Raw genomic sequence first — 27,801 nt, forward strand, 5'->3', positions numbered from 1 at the left:
AACTCATATCTTCTTTGTTGACCTAGAGTAAAAGTATTCTCCCAAACTATTTCTGAATTACTTAACAATACACGTCCTGTTTTTCAGATTCAATTGTCCTGGATCAATGTTTGCTTGTTTGTTTTGTCCTGAAACATTTTGTTTACAGAAAAATTTAGCCAACAGCTTTACATAAAAATTATCTGCTCTGACCAAAACCAGAATTAGGAAATGAGAAAGCCACCTTCTGTACCTCATCAATATCTTCATCACTTCCTCACTGTCATACATGCCCTAAGGATGAGATTCTAGAACCATCTAAGAATTATACTAAAGATACAGATTCCCAACTCCATTTTCTGAGATTTTAATCCGAGTTTCTAATCTGATCTCATTATATACACACATAATATGACCAGATGTTTATACATCTATAACAACATTTCCATGGTCCTTTATCCGTATTTTGAAAAACTTTTCCCCAATGCTTCTCTGAATGCAGTTAAACTACTGGTCTAGAATACGCAGGCTGATTCTAACAGAAATCATTTCATATGAACGATGAAGAGTAGAGAACTTAATTTTACCTGAAGGGATAATTTCATACTTCTAATAAATCTTGTTATTAAAACTTATTTAGCCAATAGATAAGCATGTAGTCAAGTAAAATGGATGTAAGGTCTAAGGACCCAAAATTTACTCTCTGGCTTCCAGCAGCGAAAGGGACTAAATCGGGTCAAAGACATATGTTACGAGATAAAAATCATCATGAAATTCATGGTGCTCATCTATGAACCAATTTACATTCTCTAGTGAATGCCTGGCCCATCAACCTGGGTGCAGAGGTCAGGGTACAGTTTCTGAAATGACAAGAAACTGGCAGAATCATCCCACGGCACTTCGAGCTACAGTGCCTATTTAGACCTGCGTTAGCTACAGAGCCCAGACGCCTGGAGATTCAAATATCCTGATTCAGTAGTAAACAATGATTTTACAAGAATTCTCAGCAAGCTAGGACTAATGTTTTTGCCAAATATTCCAGAATGCAAATGGGTATGAGTTCATTTTGCTTTTGTTTTTTAATAGATTATGATTTTTCCCCAAAATACAATAGGAGAATTTTCCTACTAAAGACTCACCACACAAGATAAAAGAAATGGAAGCCTCAGCCAACCTCATCCTCAAAGGAATATGTGAGGAATGTGAGCTACATTGAATGTATTTTATTGGATGGCAACTGAGAACAACAGTTCCTTTTATAAACCTTGATTACAATCCCACTAAAAGAATCGTGCCAGGTGCCCTCAGCTGTGTGCTGCTGGGAGGGAGAAGGGCCCTCCACCAAGCCCTGCACCAGGGCAAGCAGCCCCTGCCCAGCTGTAGAAGAGGTGGCTTTTCCTAACTCATATAAGGGTGTTGAATGGACTAGTTGTACACAGTGGTGTAACTCAATAAAAAATAAAGATGTTACCCCTATTGTAGGCAACAGAGTTCCCTTCAGAGCCTCGGGGACAAAGGCTAGCCCAGAATTGTGTGGCTACAAAAAGTGGAGTCACCATCGGAATATCACTCTGTTGAGTTTATACCATTTAATTTTCAAGATGAAAAATACATGTTTTAAGACTATGACAAAGACTTGACCACATAGTGAAAATTCCTCTGTATATCCCTACCCCCCTATGACTTTTTACTGCTTTATTAAGTGTATGGAGTGAGAGAGTATTTTGAAATGTATTAGTGTGCTTTTCTTTGTGCACCTGCTAATAAATGATCTTTGCCATACTAAGCTGGAGGCAATCTCTGTCTACAGAGTACTGGGATTGGTGTAGCTGAATGCCAAGAGCAAGAATTAGCCTAGAGCCTTTTGATTTTCACAACTGGTCTTGAAAACTGTTTCCAAAACAATGACCTTCAGAGCCTGGTTTAAGTTTCTAGAACCAGGCACCTGGAAGAGCAAAGCTTCCTCTAAAATAGGAACGCTTCCCTTTGAATATGAAAAACAAAACTCGAAAAAGCAAACTTGAAGTTTTGCCGTCAGTCATAGAGTAGAATTCGGTGCATAAGGACTATTTCTTACCACAAAGGAAAAAACAGCAAACCTTCCTCGGCTGAGGGAAGGAGCCAAGAGAGAAGAGAAGAGAGCAAGGGAGTTGAGATGCAAGCTAAGGTCTCCCCTCTTCTCAGGCTCATCTACAAGTGCAGCCATCGATTAAAGGTCAGGACTTCTAAGTACCCTGCACTATCTAGCTTCCTATGTATGAGGTCCTGGGTTCAATCCCCAGTGCCTCTTTAAAAAAAAAAATTAAATCAGAATAATGCTAAATCTACACATTTAATTAACCAACAAAGGTGCATGAATATCTTAGCAAGATGGGAAAAGAGGTGAGGGAGTACAGATGCCTTGCCTCATACCAGGAAGTTGGTGGATAACAGCTACAGCTATTGAATTCACAAATGGTCTTTTAAGGACTAATGTCATCAAATAGAGGGAACTGTATCTCTCAAGAGAAATGGTGGCTCCTAGGGCATTAGGGCAGTTGAGCGGGTCAGGCCCTCAGCACTGTTGCAAGCATATCTGAACGTGCCTCCTCAGGAAATGAAGATTGACTGTCACTGTGGGCCCCAAGGGGAGGGGGAAATAGATATTGAATAGCTGGAACCAGAGTAAATGTGAGGGCAAGGGAAGTGTTTCACAAGAGTACACAAGGATGGATATAAAACATGTAATATTACACCAAAAACATATAGGGGATGACAGACTAATAATATAAACCATAATGTAAAACATAGGATAACTAAAAAATTTAGAAAACTGCATAGCCTAGAGTATAAACCACAATGTAAACACAAATGTTACCTTGTTTGAAAGCTATTGTCTCAATATCTGTACATCAGTTTCAGTAAATATGATATGAATAAGTTAAAAGATTATCTCTGTGGAAGGGAAAAGGTTTTATAATGGATATGTGGGACTACTGTATATTGTATATTTGAATTATTGTGATCTAAGGCTCTTGTGAAGAGAAGCTCAACAATTAGAGGAAAAAGAAAAGAAAAAGATAGGATGCAGAATTTTTCCAAATCAATATATATTCTATATCTAACCTTTAAACTCATCGCTATATTCCATTTTACTATTAAGGGAACCTGACATTATATTGGGCTTCACTGTTCAGGAAGTTTTGGATCACAGAGTGGTTCAACAATGGCAGCGGAGGAATACTGGTATGGGATGTTATTGACAGGGGACATATGGGTGACAGGGAGTTATACAGGGCATGTGTCCAGAGTGCATGGAAATGTTTAGATATACTCATAGTGGAAACAATTAAAAACAACAGCTGGGTGGGTACTGGGTTACTGGCTGGGGGCAGCTCTGCCATGGTCCCCAGGGGAGCAGCGGCAGTCCCCTGGGTGCAACAGCAAGGACCAGGAAGGAATGAGGGTCCAACAGTGAGCCCCGGATACTAATGACTATGCTTGTGAGCCTATACATCTGAAATAAGAACAAGGCCTAGAGCAGCACTATGCCTAAGGGTTCCCTCCTGACAGCCTCCGTATTACTCAAATGTGGCCAGTCTCGAAGCCAAACTCAGCATATAAATGCACTGCCTTCCCCCCAGCATGGGACATGACACCTGGGGATAAGCCTCCCTGGCACCGAGGGATCACTACCAAGTACCAGCTGATGATGTAACTAGAAAATGACCTTGAATTAAAGGTTCAACGCAGATCAGCAGAATATCCCTATCTACATATAATAACAGGAGTTAAAAATGCTGTTTGACCTAAAGTAAGGGGGAAATGGAAAGGACAAATGAGTTTATATGGCTATGAGTCTCTAAAAAAGAGTCTGGAAGTAGTCAGAAGGATTGCCCTTATGCACACCTGAGCAGAGTCTCAGAGACAGATAAAGTAGATACAACCCCAGGTATTGGTTCTTTTGAGGGCTAAAGAGACCCACAGGTTCTATGGTCATGGCAGATGGAGTTCACCGCCAAGTCGGTTGGCCCTTCTTTGGAGTGTTTCTGCGTGATGGAGCTGGACACAGATGTGATCTCTTTTCACAAGCCTTTTATGCTACTTTACCAGAATTGTGTTTGGTGCTGGGGTTTAAGATATATCTAGGGAATTTGTATCTCTGGACTGACAACATGATAGCCAGGCCCTGAGCCTCAGCAGACTTCAGCTCCTACACTCTGATTTATTGGACTTACCCTACTCAGCTAACATGGAATTGAAGAATGTCAACCACCACACCATGGAGCCTAGAGTGCCTACAACTGAAAGCAGGAGGATTGCATCCAGTATCCATGTGGAATCTAAGCCCCCTCTTGACATAGATGTGGAATGGACACAACCAAGCCAAGGTCCACAGGAAGGAGGAATACAGTAAGGATTAGAGTGGACTTAATGATATTCTATTCATGAACTATTGTGCTTAATAATCGAGAAAATGTGGCACTGGTGTGGAAAAAGTGGCCATGGTGGCTGCTGGGTGCGGGGAATGGGAGGAAGAGATGAGATGTGGAGGCATTTTCGGGACTTGGAGTTGTCCTGAGTGGTGCTGTAGGGACAATTGCTGGACATTCTGTTTTCCCATGGCCCACTGGATGGAACGTGGGAGAGTGTGGGCTATGGTGTGGACCATAGGCCATGGGGTGCAGCAATACCCAGAGATGTACTCACCAGATGCAATGGATGTGTCATGATGATGGGGGAGAGTGTTACTGTGGGGGGAGTGGTGGGGTGTGGGAGGTGGGGGTGAATGGGGACCTCATATTGTTTGAATGTAATTTTTTTAAAAAAATGAATAAACAAAATAAAAGTAAAAACAAACAAACAAATGGTCCTTTAAGTATATTATTTTACTTACCCTGCCACCTATAACCAGTCCCTAACAAAAATTTTAAAAATCCAGATGACTAAATGGCATGCTCTTCGTGTGGAAAATAATGTCTCTAGGTGGATGGGAGCTTCTGAAAGAAGAACCACTGATGGTCATTTTCAGACTCTGAATCTCTAGACTATGCACATTAATAAAAATTAATATGTAAATCACGATAAACAAAATAAGGAGGAAAACAAACAATGGGCCAATTTGCTATACAAAATATATGAAACAGGCTTTTGAAGTCTTAAGACAAAACTGAAAAAGAAAAAATGGACAAAAGAATCTCCAGTCGATACAAGGAAAAGAACAATTCCACTTGGTGCGCAGCTCGCCCTTGCTTCTCCAGCACCCTGTGGCCGTCACGGTGGCCGTGACGAGTGGTGCCCATTTTCCTGGAGAGCACATGGAATATTTTCTGTATTCATTGCGTCTCTCCCCAGGAACAGCATGGACCCGCTGCTTCATCTGCTGTCCTACAACTGTGCTTGTTCCACAGTAGGCACTAATTAATTTATTCTTTGCGACAGTGTCTATACTCATGATGGTAAAATGGAATTAATTGGAAACTCCACCAGTAGGGAACAGGTTAGTGATTTCCTGAATGTCTTACAATGCTGTAGATGAATATTTAATGGCACGGCATGTGGCTGTGATTTGCTGCAAAGTGGAAAAAATCCAGACCATACATAAGTGCAGAAAATCTGCACATCTGTTTGCATATATAGATCTGTATGTATATGTGTGTGCCTGTACACTCACAACAGTATGTGAAATAGGGAAGAGAAGGAAAGAAGAGGGGAGGGGGACAAAGAGGGGAAGCAGGAGAGAGGAAAGGAGGAGGGAGGGACGGCTTGGGGGAAGGAGCCCTGAAGAGGTCATTTCTAAACAGCATTTTAAAAACAGTGCGCTTTGCTACAAATGAGTCATATTTCTTTTCTTGGCTTTTCTGCAGTTTGTATGGTTTTCACAAGCGTATGCACTACTTTTTTAAAAGTTTTTTTTTTAGATTTTTTATTAAAGGGACCTCCTGGGCCACTGTATCCTTGACCTTAAAAGTTCATCTTTCAGGGGAAGCGGCTTAGGGCGGGCTGAGGGGCAGGGGGTTGGAGCCGTGCGGCATCTCCCCAGGGGGCAGGCACCCACCTCGTGTGGTCTGCGGCGGGCTGGTGGCTCTCCTCCCCCTGGTGGACGCCGGCTCCGCTGCCCAGCCCCCACCTGAACGTGCTCGCGTCCTGGATCGACTTCGCTGGGGTAGGCTGGTGCCACTGGCACAGGCTTCCTTCTTCAAAGCTGCAGACGTCCGTGGCTTGAAGCGGGTGGGAAAAGGAAAGGGTGAGTCCATCTAATAAGTGTGGCGGTAGACGGCCTGCTCTCACTGCTGGTTTTTAGCTGTAATCTCTAATCTTTAAGAGTAGTGAGAACAATTAGGCAACAATCTGTATAATCACTAGGGCACTTTCGCAGAAACTTCGGCTTATAGCAAGCCACTGAATAAGGAGGACTGAACGCCTGGGGGAATGAGTCAGCTCCAGGAGGAGATGGAGAAGGGGACAAGACCATTTTTTTTCAAAAATGATAATTCAATTTGTGTTTATTAGAAATAAAAGGAATCCACATGATTTAAAACAATAGTTTAATGGTAGGCATTTGATGGAGAAATTTAAAGAGCTGATCAAAGCTGCTCATCTAATCATAAAAGATATGATTGAAAATTGCAAAGTTGAATTAAAGAAATTCATGATTCACTAAAGACACATGGTAGTTGTAATTAATTAGATTTTGGATAAACTTTTAAAAACTGTACAACTTTTGTATGATGATAAGAGGATTTTGGTGTGTCTTTCTGAAAGTCTAAATACTATAAAACACCTTCCATTGTCTTAGCGTAACTTGAGTTCATCACTGGACCATTCTGTCTACAGAATGAGTTCTTAATTTTGACTTTCTATGTTTTTTTATCCCAATTACTTGGTTAATTTATGGTGTACATATACATTAGGAAACAAGCATTTTTCTGGGTGAAGAGAATAGGATATAAACATTTGGTTTCCTAAGTCCTGGAATTTCTTGAGAAGGCTGATGTAAGATAGATAAAGTTGAGCAGTACTTCCTGCATTAGCTTTTATTAGCCTTGAGTATTATCCAGACACTTGGGAAGCACCATAGCTCAGCAAATCCGCATTTTAATCTACGGAGGTTACCTCCTTGCTGACAGAGCGGGAGCCTTTAAAGCGCAGGGAAGAAAAAGGCAGTATTTTCACCTTCCGATCTGGTGCTTCGGCCATACAGACACATATAAATTTCGTCCCTCTCTTCAGCTGAGTTCATGTTTAAGTTAAATAATTTCCTTTAAATCCACTGAGGAAAGACAGTGGACTGGCAAAGGCCCATATAGGAAAGCCAATCTCCAGGGAACAGGTGTTCACCGCCCCACCTGAGGTACTCTCACGAACCCCATTTACTCAACAGAGCTTCCATGACACGTGTGCATTGAGGCAACAGGAAGCTGCAAGCCAAGCCGTCTACTTCACAGGCACTGCAACACTTCTTCCCTAACCAAGTCCTACTTGACCTTGGTGAGTAGAGACAAAAAGGAAGCTGAAGAGAGATAAGCAAGGAAATGGTTGTCCTGGAGTCAAGCAAAGCCCATGAACTAGTTCCCTGAAGCTCCCAACGAGGAATTCAAAATGGACCCAGAAGTTTTTGTGAATGGAATGTTTAGAAAAAAGAAAACAGAGTATTAATTCACACATGTTGATAGTTCAACTGATTTAATTTAACAGCAGCATATTTTTGTAATTGAGGCAAACATTTATTTACACTCTATATTTAGGCGGCATCCAATTGGATTGGAGAACTGCCTTGACCTTTCACACCTTAGGTAAGTACCAGAAAGAAGTCATTTTCTCTTCTAGCAGCAAAATCCGAACGCTATTCAGATCCACACTCTTAGACTCATTCTAGTATAATCTAATCCAGAGAATTGTTTTTTAATCCAAAACACTAATCCAATGACACTTACCTTTTGTTGGGCATGATAGAAAAATGCATGCAAATTCCTCTATTATAATTTTCCATACAAATAGCTCTTATGTTAAAAAAAATTGCTCTAAGCCAAATTGAAAATTTCTAACTCTGCTCCTAGGCTGTGTGGTTTAGAGTTTACACTATCATTTTCTTATGCATTCTACAGTTATATTTAATATATAATTTAGGAATTCACCTACCACAGGACGATTCATCTGATTTGTCAGGGCAGTCAAATCTAAAGTCACACTTCTGAATCTTTTCAACACAGTGGCCGCTGGACCTGCAGACAAATTCACCCTCTGTGCAGTTGTGTGGAGGTAATGTTACTGGAATCACAGTTTGTGGTGGAGCTGGAAGGTCCACTGGCAAACTACCTTGATAAGAATAACAATAGATGTCATTTAACAGATATTTCATTCTTTAATGATTTTACACAATGAAGATTTCCTAGGTACTCTTGCTTAGTCAACACTATAAAGAGTATTTGCTAATCTGCTTAACTCCCTCAGGTACACATATAATTTGGACTTTCCGTGGTCTTAAGCAATAGTTAATGGCTGTAAGTATCTTTGTCTTTAAAATAGATGGAGATGCTGGTAAAAATTATGGAGAAACTAGAGTTCACTGAGCAAATGGAAACTGAAGGACAAGACTTGGAAGATCAATGGGAACCAGACTGCAGGACAAATTAAACCTTCTAATCCACTAGGGAAATAAAGTTAGCGCTCCAACTGCTATAATGAATGTAGTTTCAAATACCTCCTCATCTTTGTTTCACATATTCAAGATTCAAAGAGGGGTCCAAACCAGAGTATCAGAAGTATTCATCTAAAGTATTTGAACAATTAAGAATGTAATTCCTGGTGGATGTATGGGAGTGCTGTATATTATATATATGCATTGCTGTGGTCTAGGACTCCTGTGAAGAGAAGCTGAATAATTAGGGGGAAAAAAAAAAAAAAGAAAAAGATAGGATGTAGAATTTTTTCAAGTCAACATTCTTTATCTAAGTTCTTTATCTAACTTTATCCAAGTTCTTTATCGAACCTTTAAACCCATCGCTATATGCCATTCCCTAGTAAGGGACCATGACATTATATTGGGCTTCAAATTTCGGGGAGTTCTGGATCACAGAGTGTTTCAACAATGGCAATGGAGGGATACTGGTATGGGATACCAATGACAGGTGATATATGGCTGACAGGGAGCTGTACAGAACATATGTCCAGGGTGCATGGTAATGTTTGGATATACTCATAGTGGCAACAATTAAAAACCACAGCAGGGGGGGTACTGGGTTCCTGGCCAGTGGTGCTCTGTCGTGGTCCCTAGGGGAGCAGCGACAGTCTCCCAGGTACAGCGGCGGGGACCGGGAGGGAGTGAGGGTTCAACAGTGAGCCCCTGATGCTAATGACTATGCTTGTGAGCTGATAAACCTAAAATAAGAACAAGGCCTAGAGCAACATTGTGCCTGGGAATTTCCTCCTGTCAGCCTTCATGTTACTCAAATGTGGCCAGTCTTGAAGCCAAACTCAGCATGTAAATGCAATGCCTTCCCCCCAGCGTGGGACATGACACCCGGGGATGAGCCTCCCTGGCACCGAGGGACCACTATCAACTACCAACTGATGATGCAACTGGAAAATGACCTTATACGGAAGGTTCAATGCGGATCAGCAGAATATCCCTGTCTACATAAAATAACATGACTTTAAAATGCTGATTGACCTAAAGTAAGGGGGAAATGGAAAGGAGAAATGAGTTTATATGGCTACGAGATTCTAAAAAAGAGTCTGGAGGCTGGCAGAAGGATTGCCCTCATGCACAACTGAGCAGAGTCAGAGAGACAGATAAAGCAGATACAACCACCAGATATTGGTTCCTTTGAGGGCTAAAGAGACCCATGGGAGTTATGGTCATGGCCGATGGGGTTAACTACCAGGTCAGATGGCCCCTCTTTGGAAATGGTGTTTATGTGTGATGAATCTGGACTCAGATGGGATCTTCCTTCATAAGACTTTCATGCTAATGTGCTGGAGGTGCAGTTAATGTTGGGGTTTAAGATATATTTAGGGGATTTGAATCTCTGGACTGACAATGTGATAGCCAGGTCCTGAGCCTCAACAGACTCCAGCACCTACAATCTGATTTATTGGACTTACCACACTCAGCTAAGATGGAGTTGAAGAAGGACAACCACCACACCATGGAGCCTAGAGTGATTACAACTGAAAGTGGGAGGATTGCATCCAGCATCCATGTGGAATCTGAGCCTCCTCTTGACATAGAGGTGCAATGGACACAACCAATCCAATGTCCACATAGAAGAGGTGGCATTGGATTGGGAAAAGTGGACATGGTGGCTGATGGGTATGGGGTAAGGCAGGAAGAGATGAGAGGTGGAGGTGTCTTTGGGACATGGAGCTGCCCTGGATGGTGCTTCAGAGGCAATCACCGGACATTGTAAATCCTCACATGGCCCACTGGATGGAATGGAGGAGAGTATGGGCCATGATGTGGACCATTGACTATGAGGTGCAGAGGTGCCCAAAGATGTACTTACCAAATCCAATGGATGTGTCATGATGATGGGAACGAGTGTTGCTGGGGGGGGAGAGGTGGGGTGGGGGGGTGGGGTTGAATGGGACCTCACATATATATTTTTAATGTAATATTATTACAAAGTCAATAAAAAATAAAAATAAAAAAAAAAGAATATAATTCCTGAAATTACAAAAGTTGGAAAAAATGTATACAAGTTTATTAATTTTTTAACCTCCATGGTAACCTGCATACCACAGGGGTTGTTGATCGATAGCCAAACCTACCATCTTTGCTATAGAAGAATTTTCAGACTAAGGGATCAGACAATCAGGTCAATATTTCATACATTTCAGTGTGATGAGTCCATAGTCAAGATTAGTCCTCCGTGGAAGCAGGAATAGTATCTGTTTTCACCCCTGTATCCACAGCATGACAGTAGTCCATGGTATATACTAGGTAAATGACAAATTATAAGCTGTGCTGGAAAATTCCAGGGCTCCTTGAATGGAAGCCTATCACTATGAATTATAGCAAGGAGATGTGGAGAAGGTCTCATGCTTTATTCAGCTTCAAAAAGAAAAGGGAGTGAAGGGCCAAGTATGCATGCTCAAGCTATCCTCCCAAACTCACAAATCCTTTGCTACTCTTCCTTCCCTGGGCAAGAGTGAAGAAGAGGGTGCAGAGAGACTAGGAATGCTATTCTAGAGGAGCTGGAGCTATATGGAAAGAGAGCCGAGGACCAAGGAAAAAGTGTTACGCCCCAATAGGGTGAGTTAAGAATGACTCTAGACATCCAGTAGACCACGATGGCAGAGTAGGATGCTCCAGGGTGCCATTCCCCACAGCATAATTGAACAACTAGCAACTACTGGCAGAGTTATTTTCCTCAAAATTCTAGAAATCAGGTAAAGGGTTGCAGTAACTGAGCATATGCCAAATTAAGAAATGCAGGTTTAATGGTACAATACAATGAATGCTAAGGTAAATTAGGGACTATAGTTACTCACATAATTGTAAAAATGTACTACCACTATTTTAGCAAATGTACTACACACTGATGCAAGGTGTTAATAATAGGATGGTATATGGGAACACTGTAGTTTATGCATGCTTTTTCTGTAAACCAACCACTTCTCTAATTAAAAAAAAAAATGGTTGGAGAAGTCCATGGTTCCCTTGTAGCCCCTCTCCCATTCCCTCCCCAGTGCAATGTGGAGTCCACCTGTACTCCCATTTTGGGTCCCTGTCCCTGTCCTGTCCCAGAGAGAGCAGAGTAGCTTCTATGCACATACTGGGGTACCTTTACGCCAGTGCCAACTATCAGGTGGCAGCCTGAAAGACTGAGCCAGGAAATTCATCTCTAGTTTCCTTCTCAGAACTTGCCCTGCAGACAGAAGCAACTTGGGGGTGTCTAAAGCAGTATAAGAAACAATTAAGTCAAAGTGGACTTGGGCAGATGATTAGATGCTATAAACCCTGCAATAGCATACCTGGGAGGGGTGAGAAAGTCTATTTCACTGGGAACAAGAAAGGTTATTCAAATTCCTGTAAACAGGGAATTCCTAAGGCCAGGAGAGAGCACAAGCCCAGGACAAGAGACAGGCTCAGAAAATATGGAGAGGACCATGCATTTCACATTCAGATGAACTAAAATTCTTGATAGGAAGGCTAACTCTGAAAGAGATCACCAACCAACACAAAGCCAATTTGCAAAGACAATGAAGGATGTTTAATAGCATTGGTTTCTTTGTTTGTTTGGCAATCAAGTAAATTTTTCTCATATTATAAGCTGGATACAAGCTTTAGAAACAGACAGCTCAGGTACTAAATCCCAGAGTTAAAACTTTAAAATATTAAGATATAGAGTATGCAAGAAAAGTTGATAAGACAAAGAAACAGAAAATGATGACCCATCCAAAGGAACAAGATAAAAATCCAGACAACCATCGAAGAAGAAGACCAGACTTTGACTACACTAGACAAATGTTAAATAAATGATCCTCAATATGCTTAAGGAGACAAAGGAAAACATAGAGAAAAAGCTATCTGGAAAACAATTAATAAACAAAATGAGAATCTCAATAATGAGATTAGAAAGTTTAAAAAGGAACCAAAGAGACATACTGGGATGAAGAATACAATAACTAATATGAAAAATTCCCTTGAGGGTTTTAAAAATAGATTAGAGCTGACAGAACAAAGTATCATTGAACTTGAAGACAAGACAATTGAAATCATTCAGGCAAAGGAGCAGAAAGAAAAAAAAATTAAGTGAACAGAGCCTAAGAGATCATTAGGCATACCAATATATGCACTATTGGTATACCAGAAGGATAAGAAAGTGAGAAAGGAGCTGAAAGAAATAATGGTAGAAAGGGGTCCACATTTAATGAAACACAGTGAATACGCATAATCAAGAATCCCAATGAACCCAAATAGGATAAATATGAAGAGAATCACACCCAGAAACATGCATAACAATTATAAATTTATATGCAAATAATATAAAATAGTTAATTTATTTTGTCCCAAAATATATAGAGCAAATATTCATAGAGCTGAAAGGAGGAATAGATGTGTCTACATTAATTAATGTACCATTTTCAATAATGGGTAGAATATCTAGACAGAACGTTATAAGGAAACAGAAGACTTGAATAACAGTCTAATTAAACTAGACCTAACATACATATACAGAATACTTCACCCGGCAGAACTGAGTCTACATTCTCCTTTAGTGCAAATGGATCATTCTCCAGGATAGGCCATAGGTTAGGTCACAAATGAAGTCTCAATAGATTCAAAGATACTGAAATGATACAATGTATCTTTCCTGATCACAACTGAATGAAGAGAGAAATCAATAACAGAGAGAGAACTGAGAAATCCACAAATATGTGGAAAATAAACAATGAACTCTTAACCAATTAGTCAAAGAAAAAAATCACATGGCAAATTATGATATAGCTTTAGACAAATAAAAGCATAAACAAAACATACCAAAACTTATGTATAAAATGCAACAAAGGCAGTGCTGAGAATGAAATTTTCAGTTGTAAATACTTACATTAAAAAAGAAGATCCTAAGTCAGACAACTAACCTCACAACTGGAGGACTTAGAAAAAGAAAAGCAATCTTAACCCAAAGCAAGATGAAAGAAGGAAAAAACAGAGATTACAGCTGAAATCAATTAAATAGAAGATTAAAAAAAGAGAAACAATGAAACCAAAAGTTGGTTTTATAATGAGCAATAATAGCAACGAATATTTTGCTAGACTGGCCAAGAAAATAAAAGAGAGGACACACATAATTAAAACCATGAATGAAAGGGGGAACATACTACTGACCTCATGGAAATAAAAAGAATTGTAAGAGTATACCAGGAATAAATGAACACTAACAAACTAGATGACCTAGATGCAATGACAAATTCCTTGAAAAAACACAAACTACCCACATTAACTCAAGAATACACAAGTGACAAGAAAAGAGAACAAATCAGTAATTAAAAACCTGCCAAAAAAGAAAAAGTCCGCTTCAGATGGCTTTACTAGTGAATTTTGCTAAACATACAAAAAGAATTAACACTAAACCTGCTCAAAGTCTTCCAAAAATTTTAAAGAATTCAATATTCTTTAACTGATTCTATGAGGCCAACACTCTAATACAAAAGACAGATAAAGACATCATGCAAAAAGAAAACTGCAGACCAATGTCTCTATGAATATACATGCAAAAATCCTCAACAAAATTCTAGCAAACCAAATGCAACAGCACAATGAAAGAATTATACATGTTGAACAGGAGAGATTTATCCCAGGTAAGCAAGAGTGGTTCAACACAAGAAAATCAACTAATTAATACATCTCATTACTAGAACAAAGGAAGAACCCACATGATCATCTCAATTGATGCAGAATGCATTTGACAAATTCAGTACTCATAAATACGTTTAGAAAACTAGGAATGGAAGGAAACTTCCTCAGTGTGATAAAGGCCATCTATGCAAAAAACAACACTGCTAAGAATATACTCAATAATGAAGGACTAAATACTTTTCCTCTAAGATCAGAAACAAGACAGTGATACCCACAGTTACCACTGTACTGGACAGTGTATATAGTACTGGAAGTTCTAGCCAGAGGAGAAGGCAAGAAAAATAAATAACATCCAAAATGGAAACAAAGAGGTTAAAGTTACTTTATTTGCAAATGACATGATCCTATATACATAAAATGTTAAAAATGTAGACAGAGCCACTAGAACTAATAAACTCATTAAAGTGGTTGGATACAAGATCAACATGAATGAAAGTGGACTCCTACTTCACATTATATACATAAGTCAACTAAAAATGGATCAAAGACCTAATTATAAGAACCAGAAATATGAAATTCCTAGAAGAAAATGTAGGAAGGCATCTTCTGAACCTCTCATTAGACTGTGCTTTCTTGGGCTTTAAACCCAAAGCATGAACAGAACAACAAAAGGAAAAGTAGATAAATGAGACCTTATCAAAATTTTTTTTAAATTATGCATTAAAGGATTTCATCACGAAAGTAAAATGACAGCCTATTAAATGGAAGAAAATATTTGTAAACCACATAGCTAATAAGGGTTTAATATTCAGAATATATCATGAAATCCTACACATCAACAATAAAACAAATAATTCAAGTGAAAAATGATCAAAAGACTTGAATAGATATTTCTCCAAGGAAGATATACAAATGGCTGAAAAGCACATGACAAAGTGCTCAGAATCACTAGCCATTAGGGAAATGCAAATCAAAACCACAATGAGATACTACTTCACAACCTCTAGGAGGGCTACTACTTAAAAAGTGGACAACTACCATTGGAGAGAATGTGGCTAAATAGGAAAACCCTTGGTCATTGTTGGTGGATAGGTAATATGGTGCTGCCACTGTGGAATACATTTTGGCAGTTCCTCAGAAAGTTAGCATAGAAATACCATATGACCCAGCAATCCTACTTCTAGATATATGTCCAAAAATAAAAAGCAGGGACTCAAACAGACATTTGCACACCAATGTTCATAGCGGTATTATTCACCATTGCCAAAAGATGGAAGCAACCCAAGTGTCCATCAATTCATGAATGGGTAAAGAAAATGTGGCATATACATGCAATGGAATATTAAGTCATAAGAAGGAATGAAGACCTAATACCTGAGACAAGTTGGATGAATCCTGAAGATATTGTACTGAGTGAAATTAGCTACACATAAAAGGAAAAATACTGTATGATCTCATTGATAAAAAGAAATAGACTTAGCAAATTCCTAGAGTCAGAAACTAGAAAAGGGGCTATCAGGCCCCAAGGTTGTGGTAAGGAACGAGGGGTTCATTCCTGCACACAGTTTCTATTTGGAGTGATGGAAAAGATTTGGTAATGGTTGATGATGATGATAATACAACATTGTGAATGTAATTAACAGCACTGAACTATTGAGTGTGGTTTACTGGGAAAATTTTAGGTTGTATATGTATTACTAGAATAAAAAGACAACAACATTGGACTGCACAACACAATCAGGGAACCCTACTGGAAATCACGGGCTGCAGGCAATAGTACAATTATAATAATATTCTTTCATAAATTGTAACAAATGTACCACACTAATGAAAAACATTAATAATGGGGGGTACATGATAACTTGGCATTTTCCACATGGTTTTTCTATGATACCTACAATATGTGATACACACATATAATGGAGTATTATTTAGCCATAAAAGAAAATGAAATTCTGAGACATGCCACAACACGAAAGAACCTTGAAATAAACAAGACACATTAGGACAAAAACTGTATAAAACTGCTTATAAAAGATGGGTATAAATAGCAAATTTGCAGGAATTTAAAGCAGAGGAGAAATTGCCAAGAAGAAGGAGGAGGAGGGGAAGGGGGAGTGTTTCTTAAAAAAAAAAATCCTGATTGTATACACAGTTGCCAATTGTTGGTATATTTATAATTACCCCTGCCTTTGCCATTTTCTTAGTCCTTTGTGAGCTAATTCTGTCTTTCTGAATTGCACACAACAGTCATTTGGAGAGTTTCCAGGGTGAGACATGGGGTCCGGCTACCCCAGAGGGAGCAACACAAGAGAAGACAGCAGGAGCCCAGCTTTGAAAGTCACACTGCCATTGCCACAGCAGGGTACTGGTGATGCGAGCCCATCCTACTCCCCGTGGGAGCGCCTGGCACGCAAGGCCCAGAACCCCTGCAGGTGGGGATCCTTGGGGGCGACATCATAACTTGAATGCCCATTTTACTTTTCTATTAGAATTTTGTTCCATTATTTGAGTGTTTGTGCTGTCTACAGATGTTTTACTATTTTTTAAAATTACCGTTACTTTATGTTGGGCTTGATTTTTCTGTAGGGATCTTTTGTTGCCTGGTTTGCAGAAGTCCTTCTGCCTCAACTTGGAGTTGTTCTCTGGGATCCCAGTGGTATCCCAGCTCAGGTTAGTATAAATCTTCAGTACAACTCCTTCCCCTACTGCCCCATATTCTCTTAGCTGCTCTGGCAGTCACATGATGCTTTCTTTCCTATTTTTTTTTTTCACACTTTCTTTCTTCCTATCACTGGGAAATTTTTATTTTATAAGTTCAGTTTGACATTTAATGCATGTATGTTATATTATATTTGATATTTCTTGGTTTGGCCCATTCTTGTTATTCCTGGATTTTATATTTGCAAATTTTCCTACTCATTAAAATTTATTTATAACTCCAAAATGAATATTCATGGAACTTTCACAGGCATTTGCAGACATGTGTAGAGTGGCAAAAAATTTGAGGCATCTGATGTGCGCATTCCCAGCTGAGGCTGCACGAGGTGATGCTCTACCTCCTTATTTCAGCCCTCAAACTATAAGCAAGCACCATCTTGGTGGTACAATTAGTATCACTTCTTTGTATTTTTATGCTTTTCGTTGGTGATTTCACTGTTTAAAATGCCCCCTGAGTGTAGTGCTGCAGAGCTGTCTAGCATTCCTACATGCGTGGGATGTGCCTAAGGGAGAAAATACATGTGTTAGATAAACTTTATTCAGGCCTGAGTTACAGTGCTGTTGGCCACAAGCTCCATACTAGTGAATCAATATGTTAAATGAGATGTCTTGAAACAGAAACACAAAGAACAAGGTTATGTTTAATCAATTGAAGAAAATGTGGCCAGAAGCTCAAAGGAACCGAACCCTGTATTTCCCCTGGGAGCAATGGTCTGGTATTTCGGTGACTTTATGTATCATTACCACAAATGAGTATCAGCTGTAGATGTAGTGATACAGTTTTCAAGTCAATTGCCCTGCCAGATTATTAAAACCAATCATCTTAAATGCATCTTTAGGCCTGACTTCACCTTGAACTAGGAAAGTCTTCTTTAAGAGGAAATTGTTGACATGAGTTGGATGTCTTAGAAAAAGGAGACTGATGAGTCTGTATTCAGGAAAATTAAAGTAGAGACCACTCATATTCTATCTCACAAAGGATCCAGGAGGGATTGGTAAAAGGATTGCAAGTTCAAAAATGAAATTGTAAAATCCTGTAATTCTTGGACCTTTCCTTACTACTCTTTGTTTCCCACAGGAATGAGTAAATTTTAAAATCCAAATAAGCACAATCATTTGGATTTGAGAGCACCAAAAGAGTGAATAGAGAACTCTGTTTCTTACTTTAAAGACAAATTTTGGACATGGTAGTATTTGTTACTGGGAAGATGGAGTTAGAGCTGATTCCTTGGGTTTTGTACATGGAACCGAGAGTCCAGAAATGTGGTACGGCCAAGACACTGTTCAGACTGAGGCACAGCATGGACTGTGAGGTTCCTGATATGCTCTTCTGCTTTTAGGTGGTCTCCGACTTCAACTATGGAACACAAAGTCAACTAACTTGCTTTGCAATTACTTCACCAACGCACATACTCCTAACTTAGGTGATCCTAGAAATGGACTTACCCAACATGGGTAAGCTGTGCCTTTAATTGCTTAGAATAAGGCTAAAGTTGATAGCAATGCTAGATTCGCTCTTTAGACAAAAAAACAGACGAAACAAAAATTGCAGAGGTGAAATGCAAACACCTGGAGTTCCCATTCACTAATACACAGAAATGAGTCAGGCTTGATCTGATCCTTTACAGGTTCCTGAACCACAGGGAAGCCAAGCCCCCGCGCACCTGTCATCTGGAAGATGTCCTCCGTAGGAGGCTCAGGCTCCAGATGGGCTCAGCGTTCCAACTCCTTGCTCTGTAAATTTCTTACAACAAATAATAAACGCGATGCTACGCTAATGTAATCCTTCACATAAAACAGATTTCCCAGCTTTATTTTTGCTAGTCTTCCCTCCCTACAGCCACTCCTGCATTGACAATTAAGCAAATAAAATAAACATTTTAACCTCTCTAGTCCTTGACAAATTATAGCCTGCTATAAACATTTTATAATTGTGTGAATTACTTGACTAATTTGCATAGTCATTCTTAATCTATCTCTAGCTAACAGTGCACATGTTCTTTTCCTGTGACTTCTGATGTTAAGAAATATATTTAATTAAAAAATTAAAATGTCTGCTTTAAGTTTATACATAATCAGCATATAGAAAATTGAAAAATTTGAAATATCTATAGCTTCCAGGTAAAAGCATATTATTGTAGTATTGTTCTTAATGCAATAACGAACATTATACCTGCAAGCTTAAACAACTACATTAAGCATGATTGCATTAAAGTACCTGCATTTCATCTACTTCATAGGAATGTAGGTTTTACTGAATGATAGTTGTTCTTTGGGCACAGTAATTGTAATTCAGCTGTTTGCATTATATTATGCAATGCTTTTTTCTCTTTCCTATAGCAAATCTGCTATTCTTGAAATTATCTTTGCTTTAAAACATGAATTCAATGGAATTTTTCATGTAGATAAAGGTATTTTCCATCTTTACAGAATTTTACTATATTTAAAAATTGCTGTGGAGAGACTGTAGCAGCAGCTGGACAATGTTCAAGCTGAAATTAAGTATTTTAAATAAATTTAGCACTTCCCTCAGCCAAAAGATGAAAAAATGAAAATTTTATTTAAAAATTATTTTTAAAATATTCAGTTGAAAAATAGGTTGTCAGTTATTTTTCCAATTTTATTTTGTTTCTTATAATATTAGGAGCACAGTAATAATGGGATTTAAAAATACATAATCATCTCCATTGATGCAGAAAAAGCATTTGACATGTCACAGAATCCTTTCTTGATAAAAACAATTCAAAAGATAGGAGTACAAGGAAATTTCCTCAACATTATACATATGAAAACCCACAGCTAACATCTTATTCAATGGTAAAAGGCTAAAATCTTTCCCTCTAAGATCAGGAACAAGACAAGGATGACCACTCTTATTTAACATTGTCTTAGAACTACTTGTTAAAACATTTAGGCAAGTAAAAGAGATGAAAAGAATCCATATTGGAATGGAAGAAGTAAATAGTTCACTATTTGCAGATGACATGATCCTACACATAGAAAGTCATGAAAAATCTAAAAGAAAGCTTCTAGAACTGATAATCAAGTTCACTACAGTGGAGGGATATAAGGTCAACATGCAAAACTCTGTAGTGTTTCTATACACTATTAATGAGCAATCTGAGGAGGAAATGAAGAAAAAATTCCATTTATAATAACAACTAAAAGAATCAAGTATCTAGGAATAGCCTTAGCTAAGGATGTAGAGGATGTGTACACGGAAAACTACACAACATTGCAAAAAGAAATCAACAAAGACCTAAATAAATGGAAGGATATATTTCATGTTCATGGATTGGAAGACTATCATTGCAATGTCAGTTCTACTCAAATTGATTTATAGATTCAATGCAATCCCAATAAAAGTTCCAACAGCATTTTTTTTACAGAAATTGAAAAGCTAATTATTAATTTTTTTGGAAGAGTAAGAGGTCCTGAACAGTCAAAAACATCTTAAAAAAGAAAAATGAAATTGGTGCAATCATGCTACCTGACTTTAAAGCATACTACAAAGCTACAGAGGCTTAAAAAAAAAAATGCATGGTATTGGTACAAGGATAGACATACTGACCAATAGCACTGAACTGAGAGTTCAGATATAGACTTGTGCATACATGGTCAACTGATGTTTGACAAGGCTGCCATGCCCACTCAACTGGGACAGGGTAGTCTCTTCAACAAATGCTGCTTGGAGAACTGGATATCCATATTCACACCCTATATAAAAATTAACTCAAGATGGATCAAACGCTTAAATATAAGAGCCAAGACCATAAAGCTCCTTGAAGATAATGTAGGTAAAAAATATGAGATCTAGTACTAGGAAATGGCTTCATAAATTTTACACCCAAAGCACAAGCAATGAAAGAAAAATAGATAAATGAGACCACCTCGAAATTTAAAACATTGTGCTTCAAAGGAGTTTGTCAAGGAAGGGAAAAGGCAGCCTACTCAATGGGAGAATATATTTGGGAACCATTGATCTGATAAGGGTCTAAATGCAGCATATATAAAGAAGTCTTACATTTCAATAATAAAAAACAAACAACCCATTTAAAAAATGGGAAAGAGATTTGAATAGACACTTCTACAAAGAGGAAATACAAATGCCAAAAAAAAAAAAGATGCTCAACATCACTAGCTATTAGGGAAATGTAAATCAAAACTACAATGAGACATCATCTTATATCTACTAGACTACTATTAAAAAACAAAAAACTACAAGTGTTAGAGAGGATGTGGAGTGTAGCAGTTTGATATTATTGATGAATTCCAAAAAGAAATAATGGATTATGTTTGTAAACTGATCTTTTCCTCTGGGCATATGAGATTATATTGGATTCAGAGGTTTACTTGATTACTTAATCAAGTAAACTCTTGTGTCAGTAGGGCATTGAGTACCCACCCCTTGGTTGGTGGGGACTCTCAGATAAAAGGCATGGCAAAGGACAGAGTTGAGGGCTTTTAATATTGGAGTTTTGATGTTGGAGTTTGATACTGAAGTCTTAAGCTAGAGACCCGGGGAAAGAGACAGAGCTATACACCTGATAGTCTACAGCTGACCTTGTGGAGAAGGGCAGAGCCTAGAGAGCCTCTTAGTCTACAACTGACCTTGTGGAGAAAACAGAGGAGCTGAACCCAGAGGAACCCAGGAAGCCTGAACCCTTGCAGATGTCGGCAGCCACCTTGCTCCAACATGTGAAAATAGACTTTGGTGAAGGAAGTAACTTATACTTTATGGCCTGGTCTTTATAAAAACCAACTGATTTCTGGTATTTTGCATCAGCACCCTTTGGCTAGTACATGGAGGAATAAGAATATTCCTCCACTGTTAATGGGAATATAGAATGATATAGCCACTGTGGAGGTCTGTTTGGTGGTTCCTCAGGAAACTAAGTCTAGAACTGCCAATCACAGAACCAGTGTTAACAGCAGCATTATTGACAATTGCCAAGTGACCATCAATAGATTTATGGCTGAACAAAATGTGGTATATCCATATGATAGAATATTATTCAGCTGTAAGAAGGAATGAAATATTCACATATGCAACAACATGGGTGAACCTTGTAGACTTTATGTTGAGTGAAGTGAGCCAGTCACTGAAGGACGAATATTGCATGACCTCACTGATATGAACTAAGCATAATAAGCAGACTCATGGAAGTAAAGACTTAGAAGATAGTCTACTAGGAAACAGAAAGGGAGTAGAGAGTGTTGAGCTGATGCTCAATCTCAACAGAATCTACGATAAGGGGATGGTGGCAGTTTGGGAATGAACAGGGTTGAGGGTGGTGCAGTGATATGAGGGAGTCGATGGTGCTGGTATGTGAGTGTAAGTGGGAAGTGGTGGTGGTTTGGGTAATCTATGGAACATGGGAGAAGGCTGAATGAAGGAACAGGTGACTATGGCTTGGTGAACACTGGAGAGGATGAGGACTGTGGTTGAGAATACGATGGTGGGATGTTCTCGTGGATCTCTGCCAGGGGAGTGTCACTGGTGCAGGGGGTCAATGGTAGGGGTATGCATGAGTAGGGGTGCACCTGGGGCATGGCATTATGGAAGATAAGTGTGTTTATGTTGTCATAGGGTGTTTTCTTGGTGCATGGAAACCCCCACAATAACCAAAAAAATATTAAGCTCCATTCCTGGGGAGTCATGCTACTTTCTCAAATAGAGTGGCTAAAATCTGTAGCGTATCTAGGCAGTGCCTAATAAAAGAAAAAAGACAAATATGCCAAGCCTTTGATATTAATGCTTGTACTTGTAAAATTAATTCTTTTAAAAGTGAAACTTAGCCTAGTAACAACTATTGCCTATTTGGTAAACATGAAAACCTCCTTCTTACTCAAATGTGATCTCTCTATAAGCCAAACTAAACAAATAAACTCACTACCTTCCCCCCAACATGGAACACAACTCCTGGGGATGAGCCTCCCTGGTTTCATGGGATTGCTACCAAGTGAAAAAGACCTTACCATTTAGAAAAAGACCTTGACCAAAATGGGGAAACATTAAATACAAAAGACTTTTTATAGCTAAGAGATTTCAAAGTGAGCTACGAGGTCATTTCAGAGGTTATGCTTATGTCCATCTCAAGCAGATCCTACTGACTGACACAGTAAACACAACCTCATACAGGGTGCTCCTAAGGGTTCTAGAAATGTTCAGACACTACAGGCAAGACAAACAGCCTCATGAAATTAGCACCCCTTACTGTGTCTTACTGTGTGGAACATATGATAACCTATCTCCCCAATGTAATCGAGTTGGACTCATTTATACTATCTCTGCACATGGTTCTTCTACTTCTTTTATTTGAAACTATAATTAGCATTCGATCCATTAAATATACATCCCAGAGACTTAAATCTTCAGTCTGTTCATAGAACATTTGAGCCCTGAGTCTCAGCAAAGTTGTAGTCAATATCTACTCTCTAGTTCATTGGACTCACCCAGGACAACTAACAAAATGATGATAATGGACACCTTCCACCCTCCAAAAATACAAAGAGTATCTACAACTGTGAGCACAAGAGTTCTTTCCATCTTTCCCATAAGATTTAATGTCTCTCCTAATCTGAAGCAGAGCAGGCATCATTATCCCAAAAACCTCAAAACTGAGGAATGAACAAATATAAGGGGGGAATGCAACCACAGACCAAAGTAGACTTATTAGTATTGTAATAATGGAAGAATTGCAACGTTGATAAGTTCCTATATCAGTGTTACCAGAGATTCTTAGGGGAGGGTGAGAGTAGAATAGGTGGAACATATGGCATTGTAAGGGCATTAGGATTGATCTGCGTGACATTGGAATGACAGATACAGGCCATTATACATTTTGCCAAAACTTATAAAACTGCACAGTACAAAGTGTAAACCATAATGTAAACTATAGACCCAGGCTAGTAGCAATGCTTCAATATTTTTTCACCAATTGTAACAAATGTACCATACCAATGTAGGCTGTTATCAATAAAGGAAAATGTGGGAGGAGGAGGGGATGGGTTATTTTGGAATCCCCTATACTTTTGATATAACTTTTCTGTAATCTCAAACTTCTCTAAAAATAAGGTGTATTAAAAATGCCAAGTTGGATGGACTATAGCCTTCGGCCAACTTATTTCCCCTATGTATGTGTTAACTCATTTTACAAGACTACACCAAAGAAGCTAAAGCCAGAATATATATCGAAGATTGCAAGCATAATTCTCAAATTTCTGATTTTTGCCTTGCTATCTTATATTAAACTTCAAATATCTTCAATGACTTGGTATTTTCTTTAGAGTCTGTACTGCCTTTAGGAAAACACAGAAGAAAGGAGACTCTCAAAGCAAGGCACTTTCATGTATTTTATTATTGACACAAACAGTGGATACACCAAATAGTATCATGTGAAAAACCGCAGGTGATACCTTCAAAGTCAACACAACATTACTCACACGAGTCCCCTTGCCCTTTTATTCAGACTGAAACAAGCATTAATCTTTGCAGAAAGAAGAGAGTTCTGAACAAGAATTTATAAATAAAGTTGGTGGGCCCATGAAGCAGAGGAAGATTGTCCACATATTCACTTAGCTTACTTAGCTTCAAAACGACTGTGAGAAACAGCCCATTCAGAATTGTTATGGTGCGTTCTATTTACAGTTATTCTACTTTCTCAATATCAAGGCACATCAGCTGCAAGATGTACTACTGATTTAGCAACAATTTTCCTGGGAAAGGGAAAACATTACTACCTTAAAAACTCTCATTAAGTCTAATATTTCTAACAAGGAATAATTCTAATAATTTTAATGCGCATGATGAATTCTGAAATGTCCAAATGGGATGAAAAGTATATAAATAATTTTTTTTCAATTTCCAAACAGTATGTCATGATGCCACATGAAGTCACTGCTTCGTTTTTACAAATAAGCTAGCTAGTTCACCAGCAATCCTTGACACAAGGGATGAAATGTCAGTGGTATGTGTTCTGCTAGAGGAAATGTTCTTGGCGTGCTGAGAGGAGGGACAGAAATAATGCAAAGCAAATCCTTTGGTTTACTTATTTTTAAAACTGAATGGGGAAATTTCTTACTTAGTTATCCACTCTGAAGGTCTGATCTGAAGTAAGGACAAAGCTATTTTGCCCTCATTTCCATCATTATCTGTCATATGATACTGTGAGTGGACGTGATCATACAGCAATGTGAAGAATTTGCTACGTGGTTAAGTTTCCCTACTTTCCTTGGAAATGTAACTACTTTTACCTGAAACATCTTTTCTCTAGTATTCTTTCTCCTGGATTAGATTTTTTTTTAATGTGAAAGTCTTTTCTCCTGAATTATATTTAAAACAAGAATCTACGTCATCTAAGTATTTGAAGCCTAGGAGGTTTGTTCAATCCACAATTGAGAAGGGATTTGAAAATTCAGTTAGAAGTTAGGAGTGGCCTTATAATCGCAGATGATGATGTTCCAGGGGAAAGTGAAAACAAACTAAGTTTATGTTGTAAAATCTTTTGGGGAAAAATAACAAATGTTTGCGGTTAAAAAACTTTCGAGTCAACGCTGCCTTCAACCAGGGTCATGGCAGAAGTAATGGAAAAAACAGAACAGATGTGAGAAATAGTTTGGAGTTATAGTCAACAGGATTTGTAGTTGGGCAAGTTTAAAGGCATAGCTCAAGATGATTGTGGAATGTCAAGCCTGGATGGCCAGAGAATACGGGTGTCATTAAAATGAAAAGAAGAGGTATGGTAGAAAGGTTGATTTTGAGGGATAAGTTAAGAAAAAAGAAGTCATCTACTCCTTGTTGGTCACTTTCAGTATTAAAAGTTATAGGAAAATGAGCAAGTTCTGTGTTTATAGGTAATGTAGAAAACTGCCCTTCGGGACTGGGGCAGATGTTTGTTTTAGTTTGTTTTACTGATAAGGAAGAAAATTGCTGCTGATGAGTAATTTCCACTGAAAGCAGGGGGGTGCCTGCAAGTGAGTATACTTAAACTAATCCCGCCTCAGCTAACGTGATGCCTCAGGAAAACAAAAAAACAAAAAAACCCCTAAGCATCGCATCTGCATTAAGAGCAGTATTTTTATTTTTCTATTTTTTTTTAATTTTTATTTTCATCTTATGGCAAAACGACATCAAATTCCTTTATAAAACCTATGACTTCAGCAGGCTTTGCGGTTTCCACCCGAAGTTCCTTTTGTTAAGAAACCAACACAACAGCCCACAGTTGAGACAATTCCAGATTGGCTTCCAGAACCTGGAGGGAGCGGGTGATGGACCATACCTGGTGTCGGGGCCCTGCCTGCAGCAGCCGCTCTCCCACCTCCCAGCCAGCACCATCGCCCGGGAGCCGCTGGGCCCAACCCCAGCACCTGCAAAGCAGCGTGGCCTGCTCCATCTGTGCTCTTTGGGGGTCCCAGGGGCCCCTCTGAGCTCAGGCCATTAAAACCAGACAGGTTTGGGTTGAAATCTCATTTTTCCTGAGAACAATTTTGTATTCCTACCTGGGTCAACTCATCCTCCTCAAGTTTACTTTTTCCCCCTGCACGTGGCAAGGGCACTGCTTCCTCGCAGGCTGGCGCCTTCGGCCAGCAGGATGATGGCCACGGCTAAGGTTACCATCCAAAGGGGCAGGCCCCGCACTCTGCAGCCGGGAGCAGCTCCTCTCCTGCCCCCGCCACGAGGTGTGGCAGCAGTAGCACGCAATTTTTTCCACGTCCAGCGCCTCTTCCACGATGGACTGGCCTTGTCCTAATGGTGCAGTGGTCGGTGCAGGAAGGCAATGCTGGGTCCCCGTGCCCGCTCATCAGCCCCCCTTCCTGCAAGGGTTGTATCTACCCCGCGCTGGCGAGCCCCCGGTGGGCGGAGGACACGTGCTTCCCCCTTGACGGGCGAGGGTCTGAATTGCCCTGCCTCTGCACATGAGCAGACATGGCGAGCCGGGTCCCTGGAGAAGCTTCAAGGGTGTTCTCCTCCCCCCACAGACATGACAGCAGAATGGCCCCAATTGGGTCCATTATCCTTGGTCCCAGAGAGGCAAGGCACGTGGAAGAGACTTACATAGAATTATACAGAGCCAAGAACAAGAAACACCTACTTTTGCTGTTATTTTCTTACGCCAACCTATGCACAGGATAGCAAGAAATAGGGTCAACCACCACACCAGGGAGCCAAGAGTGCCGACAGCTGCCAGCAGGAGAACTGGAGCCAGCATCTGTGTGGAATCTAAGCCCCCTCTTTACGTAGAGGGGGACTGGACATAGCCATCCCAGGCCCACAAGATGGAGGAATAGAGTATGGATTAGAGTGGACTTACTGGTGTTCTGCTGGGGAACGATTGTGATTAGTAAGGGAAGAAATTGTAGTAGTGATGTGGAGAGGGTGGCCACAGTGGCTGCTGATGGTAGGGAGATGGAAGAAGAGATATGACGTGGGGGCATTTTCAGGATTTGGAGTTGTCCTGGGTGGTGCTGCAGGGATGGATGCTGGGCGTTGCGTGTCCTGCCATGGCCCACTGGGTGGATGAACTGGGGGAGAGAGTGGACTACAATGTGGGCCACTGTCCATGTCGTGCAGCAGTGCTCCAGAATGTATTTGCCAGGTGCAGTGATTGTGCCATGATGATGGAAGAGATGGTTGATGTGGGAGGGGTGGGGTGGGGGGAATATGGGGACCTCATATTTTTTAATGTAACATTTAAAAGAAAATAAAGAAGAAAATAAATAAATAATAAATACGTGAAACAAATTTAAAAATAAAAATAATTAAATATTTGCGGTTGAAACCACAGAGATGTGGCCTTCAACAAAACCTGACC

At 39.5% G+C, this 27,801-nt stretch overlaps 1 protein-coding gene across 3 annotated transcripts in view; it reads right to left on the minus strand.

The window, feature by feature from the left end:
• MALRD1 (MAM and LDL receptor class A domain containing 1) overlaps positions 1-27,801 on the minus strand; it is a 688,615-nt gene that overhangs the window by 482,683 nt on the left and 178,131 nt on the right. For all 3 annotated transcript variants that reach the window (XM_058297890.1, XM_058297888.1, XM_058297889.1), the window contains exons 21-22: positions 8,101-8,277; positions 6,017-6,179 (exon numbers count right to left, since the gene is read on the minus strand). In XM_058297890.1, the coding sequence (XP_058153873.1) occupies positions 6,017-6,179; positions 8,101-8,277 (340 nt within the window). The remainder of the gene's footprint in view (positions 1-6,016; positions 6,180-8,100; positions 8,278-27,801) is intronic.

The sequence above is a fragment of the Dasypus novemcinctus genome, chromosome 5 (assembly GCF_030445035.2).
Source record: "Dasypus novemcinctus isolate mDasNov1 chromosome 5, mDasNov1.1.hap2, whole genome shotgun sequence".
NCBI classification, from domain to species: domain Eukaryota; kingdom Metazoa; phylum Chordata; class Mammalia; order Cingulata; family Dasypodidae; genus Dasypus; species Dasypus novemcinctus.